This window comes from Mandrillus leucophaeus, unplaced genomic scaffold, assembly GCF_000951045.1.
Source record: "Mandrillus leucophaeus isolate KB7577 unplaced genomic scaffold, Mleu.le_1.0 Scaffold245, whole genome shotgun sequence".
NCBI lineage: Eukaryota > Metazoa > Chordata > Mammalia > Primates > Cercopithecidae > Mandrillus > Mandrillus leucophaeus.
The window spans coordinates 70,181-81,317 of NW_012102532.1; the positions used below are offsets into that span (position 1 = coordinate 70,181).

At 51.8% G+C, this 11,137-nt stretch overlaps 1 protein-coding gene across 2 annotated transcripts in view; it reads right to left on the reverse strand.

The window, feature by feature from the left end:
* The window catches only part of VWF (von Willebrand factor), a 198,345-nt gene that overhangs the window by 15,711 nt on the left and 171,497 nt on the right, over nt 1-11,137 (reverse strand). For both annotated transcript variants that reach the window (XM_011982933.1, XM_011982932.1), the window contains exons 44-47: nt 6,723-6,833; nt 4,381-4,561; nt 3,305-3,345; nt 2,664-2,780 (exon numbers count right to left, since the gene is read on the reverse strand). In XM_011982933.1, coding sequence (XP_011838323.1) covers nt 2,664-2,780; nt 3,305-3,345; nt 4,381-4,561; nt 6,723-6,833 — 450 coding nt within the window. The remainder of the gene's footprint in view (nt 1-2,663; nt 2,781-3,304; nt 3,346-4,380; nt 4,562-6,722; nt 6,834-11,137) is intronic.

Genomic DNA, 11,137 nt, shown 5'->3' on the forward strand with positions numbered 1-11,137 from the left:
AAGAAAGATTTGGAAGAAAAGGGAAAGAAAAGGGAAAGAAGGCAGAAAATAAGCAGAAGGGGGCAACAGTGTTAAGGGTGTGGCAGGGGCTTGGAAGAGGCAAGGGAGGCGAGGAGAGAGCGTAGAGGAAACGCCCACTCTGCAGCATGTCTGCTGCCCTGTAGGACCAGACCACAGCCGCGCACGATGAACGGGACTTGTTTGGGCACTGCTGGATTTCCCAGCTGCTGCTGGCTACGGGTATGTGCTCCACATGCCTTCGTTCACAGAGAGGGCAGAGTTGCCTTCTGGGTTTTCCCAGAACACTGGATTGTTGCAGGAAACATCCTTCTCAGGAGCAGCCTCTTCCTCCTCCTGCTGAGCAAGTTCCCAGCCAGCCCCCGAGTTCACTTGTTTAGGTCTGAGCAGCCAATTTGTCCTGCTTTCCTCACACAGTTGTCCTCCTAAAACTGCCTTGCACACCATCCTCCATGGCCCCTTTCCATGTATTTCATCGACTGCTTAAAGCTCTCCCATCCACCTCCTCGTGTTTCCCTTTTCTAACCCTGGCTTCTGGCTGCCGGTTCTTCATTCACCATGCCCTTCCCTGGAAGGTCTATTCGACATTCCACCCGTTCATGGCTCGAAGTCCACTCAGGGTGGCCCTCCTCCAGGACGCCTTTCCAGGGTTCCACGGCAGGGTGGCCCCTCTTCCTCGTGCTTTCCTTGAGCAGCCAGCTGTCAAGCCTCATCTCGACCACTCATCAGCACAAACCTCCTTCTGCTGATCTCCCTTTAGGTACAAGCATTGTCTCCCCTGGGAGGCAACAGAAGACTCACATCTCGGGCAATGCTGACATTTCAGCCCGATGTGTGCAGTTCAAGCCAACCGACCCAGCCTTAATTCACCACAGCTACCCCCGCCCCCAGGAGATGTCCCAGAGACCTTTCATGGCAGAAGACGTAGTAGGACTAGCGGAGGATGCTGAGCTAGAACGGGATCAGTAGAGGCCGGCTACAGCAAGGCTTGAGAGATGCATAGAGGGAAAGGGAATCTAAGGGATCTCAAGAGACAGGAGGTGGCTGCACTCCTCTGGGAGATAGCAGAATTTTGGAGGAAAAGAAGAAGAATACACAGTCCAAATGGGACCATGGATTTTTGAGTATTTGGAAACCTCCATCTGAGACTGGATTCTAAAGGTGGATTTCTCCAGATACGGAGGAAGCAGCTGCGGCTCCCTCTGAACACCAGAGGGCACTGCAGGGAGAGAGCCGGCCCGCCCTCCAGAGAGCAGGCTGTAGGGCCCGTCTCCACCAGCCGGCATTGGGGTGGGCCGCCCGCTGTCTCCTGGCTGCCCTGATTGGACTTCAGTGGACATTCCAGGAAAAAGGGAGGCCACAAGGCTGCAGGCAGCATTGTTTCATTCCATATGGAAGCCCAGATATGTTCTGGTGGGTTGTTACACAATACACACACACACACACACACACACACACGCATGCACACAACCGGGCCCCAAATCCTAAAACATCGACTGGGTAATAATATGGTAAAATGGTAAAAATATAAGCAAAAGGAAAACCACATACTTACCTTCTTCCTAATTAAGGAATGCTCTCTCTGAATCTCTCTCAGAAACAGCTGTGTCTCCTACAGACCTATCCACTCCACACTTCTTTGATTAAGTCCACACTTAGAGCTTGATACCTCCAAGTGCCATGAAGAACACAGATGTAGAGTATCTACCTGTCCCTTGTCCTCAACAGTGTAAAACACACCTGCACCACCTCTCGGCCCCCACCCCTGCCCCTCTGGCCACTGTGCTGCCTGCTTATAAGTGGCTCCTCTCCACCTTGCTGCAGCCCCCACTGCCTCACAGAGCTGAGAGACAAGCACTTCCCTGCGCTCTCTGAAAGAGCCATCCCCACAGTTCATGCGTCTAGCTCGAAGAAATTCCTCTGACCAGTGGCATTTTCTCAAACAGCAGAAGCCCGACATCCAGAAAGGAGTTTGAGGAAGAGCCAAGGCCCCCTCCTGAGCTGCAGGCCCCGCCCTGCTGCCATGGGGCTCAAAACTTTCCAGTGAGGTAGGACTAAGCCACAGCTGAAACCACGGAATGCCAGTTTCATCCGCCAAAGTAGAAACGATGAGTCCACCCCTCAGAACCACCTCAAGGAGGCATCCAGAACAAGCATCGTCAGCGTGCCCCGGCAGAAACAGGGTGAAATATTTGAAACCACCCAAATGTCCCGTAATCGCTTGGCTGTATACATGAGGCACATCCACTCAAAGGAATGTTGTGTAGAGCCTTGCACATAGGAGGTGTCTGATAAATATTTGTTGACTAATTTTTAGTATTTTTGAAGAACGGTGGTGCTATTTCTTAAAATAGACAAAAAGGGATACGGAACTGTAAACATAGTATCATAAGCCTGGCAAATATTGTGTCTATTGTGAAAACTCAGGAAGAAAACATTTGCAACTTATAAAACCAAAATTATAATTATTTCTGAGGCACGCAATTTGGGTGGGTGACTTTTACTCTCTTCTTCATTGTCAAATACTGTTTATAATCAGAAAATTATGAAAGATTTATTTATTTAAAGACCCCAGTGAGGTCCCACTGCCTGGGTCCCAACAAGCATCCAGTCCATGCCCTCGGTCCCCATCGAGCCTCTCTTACCAGGGGGCAGGGATTGCAGATGGTCTTCCTGCACTCCAGTTTGAATCCAGAGATGATCCCCACCTGCACGGTGCAGCGGCAGGTTGTGCATGCATCGATCATCACACTCTTCCCGGGCTGGAACCAGAGGCACCAGGGTCAGGCCACCCCAGCATCCCCAAATCCCCCCCTCACCTTACTCCCATATGCTGTCTCCTGCCCACCCACCCATAGCTCCCATGAGCCATCGCTCTGCTGCTCCTCCTGTCTCCTATGGCCCATTGCCTTACTGTCCTCCCATCTCCAGTACTGAGATGGTAACAGTGAGAACTTTCATGCCAAAGAGGCAGCCCAGGCAGTGGCAGAGGGGACAGACTAAAACGTGCACAATGACTTCAGAGTGCTTCTCTGTGCACAGAAGAAATGCACAGGTGCCTGAGGTGGGGGCCAGGAAGTGAGTGTGAGACGGCCCGGAGAGTCAGGAAGATGGTCCTAGCCTGGGCTCCAGGATGCCAGGGATGTCCCGCAGGCAGTGGAAAGCTGGGGTTAGGTTTCCCCGGTTTCCTTCATTTCTGCTTTACAATGACTTGCCTGCTACCCTTCCCGCAGTACCCCCTTCCCTGTCCCCACCACCTGCTCTGGAGAAGAGGGCGGCGGCTCACCCCAATCATAGTGCCATTGAGCATGCAGGCCTCCACGGGCTCTGGGGGAGAGAAAAGTGCAGAGTGAGAGTGGGCACCACACACCCCGGTGAGACCAGTGAGCAGGCTGCTCGCTCTCTGGGGCTCCTCCTCCGTGTCTGGGCCTCCCTCCTGTATCTGTCGGCCCTTTCCCCCGCCAACACAGCAGTGGGGTCCTACTGCCAGAGCCCACAGCAGCCTCCCTTCCCCATGCAGCCCACAGTGAGAAGAGCCCCGTACATTCTCCAAGCGACAGCACTTGCTTATGTGAATTTACGTTTAAGGGATGGGATAAATGGCAGGATATTTGGGTTTATCAAACAACGAAATGCTAACTCTTGAAATTTTCACTTTCAAGAATTCAGGGCTCAGGCGCAGTGGCTCGTGCCTGTAATCCCAGCACTTTGGGAGGCCGAGGTGGGTGGATCACTTGAGGTCTGGAGTTCAAGACCAGCCCGGCCAACATAGCAAAACCACATCTCTACTACAAATACAAAAATTCGCCAGGCGTGGTGGCACACGCCTGTAATCCCAGCTACTCGGAAGGCTGAGGCTGGAAAAACGCTTGAATCCAGGAGGCAGAGGTTTCGGTGAGTCAAGATAGCGCCTCTCACTCCAGAGTGAGAATCCACCTAAACTCAGAGTGAGTTCACCTCACTAGAGAGAACGTTTTTGTTGTTGTTGCCATTTGTTTGTCTGTTTGTTGGCAGGGTCAGAGTGGCAAGTTGAACGCCTTCCCCAGGGTGAAACGTCACAGCATACAAAGGTGGTCTCCACGTCAGAGAAACCTAGGGTCGAATCCCAGTCTCGCTATGTAGTGATCTTTGGGAAATTCTTACGGTTTTCTCATTTTATTTGCTTTCTCATAAAAGCAGTAGGAACAGATGGGAAGATCTCGGTCCTATCCATTTCCCTAAGTTGCTAAAAAGGCAAAGAATTCAGGAGCCAAAGGTGGAAAGAGAGGCTTAAAGATGGGGCCCAGTCCAGCCCAGCACAGCCCCAGCCTATAAAGATGGGGCCCAGTCCAGCCCAGCACAGCCCCAGCCTGCACGACTTACCACAGTGACAGCTTGGGCAGCACGCTGAGGTCTTACAGCTCAGCTGAAAGCCCGAGGGGCAGACAGGGACCTCCAGCTGGGGGCAGGAGACGTTCCTTTGTTGTACAAAGACCTCCTCCTTCACTCGGACACACTCGTTGATGAGGCAGGGGTTCTCCGGGGAGGCCCAGTGGGAGCCGACCTGAAGGGCACCAGAATTAGTCCAACAAGCTGGGGCAGGGCTAGAGCCCAGGGTCCCAGTGGGAAGGTGCTCTTCTCTCAGGGAGTTGGTTTGGACTCTAGACGTGAGGCCTGGCTTAACCTGTAAGTCCCCACCACAGGGTAGGGCCCACGGAGGGGATGAGTGGGGCTCATCTCAGTGAGTGCCACTCAAAGTCTGGGTCAAAATCACCTGACTGAGGCACCCAGGCAAGCACCCTGGAGAAGCCAGGGGACTCACCCTCCCTTTCTCAGCACTGGTTTGAGCTGAGCTCAGACACTCTGGCCGAGAAGCAGCAGTGTGGGCCATCAGACGGAACGTGCAGCGGGGAAGCCCAACCCATTTCCCAGCCTGGTGCCACTTCCCACGGTAGGGGGAGACAGGGAGCTGGCAGAAGCCTGAGAAGGCTGGCCTGGGACCCCAACAGCCCTGCAATCTGTCCATGAAGAGTCCGGGGCTGCACACAGGTAGCCTGATCTCAAGGGTTGTCACCATGGGCCAAAAGCACTGAAAGGACCCAAGACCATGGTTCAGAAAAGTCACCAGGAGGATCTTCCCCAGAAAATGTCACCGCGAGTGCCCTGTGTCGGCCAGCACCCAGATATGTAACCAGGTGCCCTCTGCCGCCATCTCAGGCCCTGCCCTACTTCTCCTAGTGCCTGCTTATTTCTTCTCCTTCCAGATGAAGTGTAGAAAATGCCAAACACTTGCAGCCATTCTCTTCACCTCCCACTCCTGATTCCACCCTCTAGACCTCTCCCTCCTCTGATTACTTACTCACCGAGCCATGGCCACCAGCTCACTAAGAGCACCCATTGCCACCACCCCCGCTGCCCCCTGACATGGTTTAGCAGCAAAACCACTGCCATCACCCAAGTTTTTTAGTTAAGATGGAGACTTGAGGTAGAGAGAAGCCCAGGTCACCTTATGTTTTGCAAATACCGATGGGGGCAGGGTGGGGTGGGCCTTGAAGGAAAATGAGAGATGGGGAAAGGGGCAGGAGTACTGAGCACAAAGGGACTGGCTCTCCGCCCCTCCAGGATGGGGCAGCCTCTGATCTGAGCTGTACCTTGACCCTGGGAAGGAGGAATAAAACCTGCCTCCATCCAGGGCACATGGGAGCAGAAGCACTAAAAGGTGGGGAGGGGAGAACACAGGGAAGGGAACACATAGGCAACTCGGACTAGAGGGGGAGGTGGAAATTCACCTGAAAAAGCCCAGTAAGTCATTCTGTTATCACTGGGGAGGAGAAAGGCAATGGGCCTGGGTAGGAGATGGGGAAGGCTCAGGATCTTCCTCTCTAAGGGAAGCGCATTGGTCTTACTAAGGGAGACAGAGGGAAGGCCCATATGGGCAGCTCACCTCCTCCCAGCACCAGCTCCCAAGGTTGCCAGGACTTGGCTACTACCCACCTTATCCTTCTGACCAGACTGAAAGAACTGTGATTCTCCTAGCATCTGGACTAAAATCCCCAAAGACGGAATCCTCTGTTTTTAAGAAAATGGCTTGATGAGCATCAGAGTCTGAGAGCACCTGGCAGCACACAGGGGACAGCTGAACTGCTCTGTGTTACAAGAAGGGACTGGCAGGGGTGGGCCAGCCAGGAGAGGATGAGAGTGGGGCGATGGGGGGCTGGCAAGATGCCCCGGCCAGACCTGCAGAAATAGCCGAGGGACTGTGGGAAATACTGTTCCTTTTCTGGGTTGTAAAGTTTTCCACCTCCCTAAAACCGCCAGGGAGGTTTCAGTAGAAATCAGTGAAAAGGTCTGGGGACCCTGCCTGGGTCAGTGTGGTCCAGAACAGTACTTGCAGCCTGTGGCACTTCGGAGGGGTGATGAGGCCATCCCAGAACCAGCCGCTCAGCCACAGCACCTCAGATTCACAGGTGAATGAGAGAGCATGAATACCCCCGAGAGGGCCCTGGGCTTTTCTCCCAAAATCTACAAAATGGGAAGCCTGAGGCAGTCTTAACTAGTTCCTAAGGGGCAGGTCATCCCAGCTGGCATCTGGATAACACCAATAGCTGGGTGAAATGCCCAGTGAGGAAAGCAAAGGGCAGGGAATGAGATGAAACTAAGGTCAACACTGGTCCCTGGAGTGGCCCCAATCTGCCCTCCTCCCAGTCCCGGGGGCCTGGACCTACACTCTTCCAGGAAGACTGGGAGTCCCCCCGTGGTGAGCCGGTCACCACTTCACAGGCAGACGGCAGGCACCTTCCACAGCACTCGCCTTCACGCGGAACATAAGTGAAGCCCTGGAAAAGCAGAAAAAACAGAGCAAGGACAGGTGAGCAGCAAAGACATAGGGGTTCTTACCTACGCCTCCTGCGTACTGTACCCTGGGGTTCTGCTGAGTGATCAGTGGTCTGGGCATTTTCGCCTTTGTTGTCAACCAGGCTCAGGGTCATGCCAAGAAGAAGCAACTACTAGGTCACTAAACAAAGTCTTACATCCGCTGCAGAGATATAATTCTGTTCCCTGAAAGATCCCACTTTGAAAGAGGCCATGATCCAGTCTGTGGGAGTATTAAAGACAGCTCAGAGTTCACTTAGCAGCAGCTGCTACCATCATGGCCAACTCTAGGGCCCCTCACTGACCAGGGGGAGCACTCAGGATGACTGGGATCCAGTCTCTGCTCTCGCAGGGCTACCCTCCCATACAAGACGAACACTTGATCCCAATACTGCTTACCAATGTGATTTGGGCTTCCCCAAGAGGTTACAAACTTGACATTTACCTAGTAATTTATAGGGTATGGTGTTCTTTACAAAAGAAAAGTGAGATGAGAGAGCAACAGACAAACCTTCCCCAGAAAGCATGCCAAGGAGAACAGCATCCTGAAGTTTGTCAGCCCATTTTGCCTCTAGAAGGTCCTCCAATCTGGCTAAAGCATGATGAAAATAGACTGAAACCCTCCTCTGAAAAGTCTATACAAAGAATAGTCAAAGTGATGACAGTGTGTTTGTCCCAGGAGCCAAGAACAAAGAATCCAGGACTATGCTCCATCTTGGAGCTGTGTCCTTAAAAGAGAAAGAGTAACCACAGCTGTTCTGGACAGGTGTGGGACGGGCGTGGATGGCAGCCTGCCGCGCTCCCCAAGCACACTCCCAAGCAGGGCAGAATGTGAAGATGCACAACACACGTGCCTCTCTCTGCAAGGGCTCAACACTCCTGAGACTTGGCTCAACCCCACCCAGTCTCCACGAGACCTACTAACATCCCTGCCCACCTCCCAGCAGTGCGCAGCGAGCTGTCTCCAGGCTTTTATGAGCCAAGATTCAAGTCATTTACTGTGCACCTACGATGTACTAGGTACTATGGAGGAGACAACAAATTAGGATGACTCAATCTGTGTACACACCTTCCCCGATACAGCAGAACATACAAAATGCCATTAAAGAAGAAAACAAGGTCTCAGGGAGCCAGAAACAAAGACTCAAAGAACACAGAAGACAGTAATTAATACCTTTAGGGATCTGCTGTCATTCTCACGCGCCTCTCTAGAAGGCTGAGTGATCGAGATCCGCATATTTTCGTTTCCTGTTGCCTCTCACCATGAGCAAAGAGTGTCAATATTATGGATGGTTCCCAGGCCAGATGCCTGTTCCCACAGCCCCACTAGCTTCTCACACCCAGACACTTTTAGCCCTGCCTCCAAATTTCCATCTGTCTAAGATTCCCCTCCATACCCCACAGCAACCCTGTTTCCTGGCTGCATAACCAGGGTCCAGCCTGTATTTTTCAATTCTTTCTTTTCCCTTCCTCCAACAAATTCCCTCGCTTATCTCTACGTTTGATGTCTTGTATCAAAATACACATCCCCGGCCCTTCTCCTGGCTCTCTTCTCCATCCTGTTTTCATTGGTTTCCCAACTAAGAATGGAACTAAGTAGGTCTATTAGCCACCCAACCTGAAAACATACGCACTGAACAATAAATTATGAATTTATCTAGCAGCACGATCCTTTAAGCACAATTGCAGGAACTGAAACGGAGGTGGCAGATGCCAAGCTCTGGTCACTTGTCCCCTCTGAGGTGATCTGAGGAGCACGGTTTGAAGAGCTCCTCCTGGATCAGACTGACCCTTTGGCAACACTGCAGTTGCGGACTGAACCAGCCTAACAGGACGGGCTCTGGGCTCAGGTCAGGACCCTCCAGTGTCCACAGGCTTCCTGTGAGCTACAGGGGCTCCGGCCAACCCCGTTCCCTGGGGTGGTCCTGTTTCCCGTCTGATACTGGGAAGAACATCCCTCCCTCTTCTTCCTCCTGAGGAGTATCACAGAGTGAATAAAATCTAACGGACTTCCTTCGGTTTCTCAGAACACAGTTCCTACACCTCGACTGAACCTGATTCAGGAGCCTACGGGTGAGGAGTCAGACGGCCATCAGCCTTCATGGAAAATCCCCTCAAAGGCTTGTAGAGAGGCGGAGGCCTCCTCTCACTATGGACACGGAAGCAAGGCCATCGCCTGAGGACCACCTGGAACATTCCTGAGAAGCCGCCAATGCCCCCGCTTACCTGCCGCCACTCCTCTGACACGAAGAGCAGAGAACTACAGAGGAGCTTGGGCAAAGTGTGTTTCTGCACACTGTGGCTTCAGGGTGACGATGGTAGTGTTGTCCTTTCTTTTCTGTCACAACCCAGACAACACATGGACTGGGAGATATGAGCCCAAGTGCCTCTGAGGTCAGACCAGAGCTAACAATGCTAACAATACTACCCTCTTTGCAGAATGAAGTCTGAGACCATCTGTAACTTACTTAAGCTCCCACCTCACTCAACACAGTACAGATCCAAGCCCAGCCTCCCACGTCCCCTGAGATTTTAAACCACGACGCTCCCTTCTCTTCCCCAGAAGATGTGAACATTCAGCCTCTAAGACAGGGCACTGGATTCCCTAGAACAATCACATGGTCAAGAGTTCTAGACACGTTTCCTCCTCCACTCCTGCCCTGACCTCCCTACCCATCTTCCTTTTGAAGTTGTCCCCAGCTTTTCTACACAGCCAGGATTATACCCCAGGACCTGCAGCTCCCCCAGTAGTTGACTGGACCAGAGCATGAACTGGACAGTGGACCCGATCCAAGGGCTGAGCTGGGCCTGTCAACTTTCCTCTTGAGAAGCTGATCTATGAAACACAAAGACCGACTAAGGCAGATTGGAAAAGGATGAACCACGGATCTGAAAAGCTGTGTGGAGTTGAAGTGAGATTTGATAAAGCTGTGTGCAAACAAAATGTTTAAGAAAGCAAAACTTCCGCACAGAGGAAGCTGGCCTGCAGGGAGGAGCTGGAGCAGATAGACACAAATACCGGCTCTTAGGACAAACGGAGAGACATGCTGTAGGACCACGGTGCCCACCTACAAATCCTACACTTCCTGTCTGAGATCCTCCTGTATCTTTTCTACAAATCCTACACTTCCTGTCTGAGATCCTCCTGTATCTTTTCTACAAATCCCCTCTTATTGTAGTTAGTCTGAATGGGTTCTATTCTTTGCAAGCAAAACTCCCCACTGAAACACGAAATATAGTGGGTGTCAATATCCTAAAAATGATCTGTAAACAGCACTTCTCTTTATTTGACAGCAAGTTATTTTCCTGGCCTCAGGTGGCCTGTGAGAGGAGATGAAAACCAAAGGGTTTCTAAAGCTTAGTGTTTCCCAAAGAAACACCTGGATACCACAGCATCATCCTCTCTCAAAGGTACTGAGCAACTCCACTCACTCTCAGTACCCAAATACAGGTAGAACAGCAGGTGAAGGGCCTGGGTTTCGGGATCTGTCCTCAAGTTCTCCCCTGCCATCAAACCATTCACCTCGAAAACACCTTCAGCTCTGTTTTCACTGCCGTTGACATTTGCAAAAGCAATCATGAGATGTATGTGCTTGCCCGCCCTGGCACCTCTTCTCTTAATATCATTATCTGCTAATAATAATGTAGTAATAAGCGCATTAAACTAGCAAGCAGAATTTGTCCTACAATCCTCTCTGCAGACTGGTGCTCCCTTTTTAGGGTCTGATCAGTCCTCAACATGCAAGAATAGGGCACCCCAGCACACACAGGAGCCTCAGGGGCAGCCGCCACAAACTGGATTTGGAGAACAGGGATGTTTTCCGTACCTCAAATTATAAACATGGTCTGAAAATCAACAGTCTACGTGGAGACACCAGAGTACACTGAAACCAGGAGAATCCTAGAAAATTCAGAGCATACGTTTGTTCTAGGGACAGGCGAAGGTGATATATGAGGGTGGAAGAAAAAGGAAATCGAGTCCTCTTTTCTAAGCATTTAGTCCTCCCCACATCTCTGCTCAAACCTACTCCACCAGTCCTTTAGACTTTAGGCCATACAACAGACGTGACCATTAGCTAAGGCCTGAACTGCAGAAGGATGACACCGAAATCCTTTGCTCATGCTTTTTCTTCTTACCCAGCCCTAACCCCCTCCCCTCTTCCATACTCCTAGCCTTGAACCAGAGGTCACTAAAGAACCTTTCTTGCCCTTCCTCGTGAACCCGGGAGGCAGAGCTTGCAGTGATCCGAGATTGTGCCACTGCACT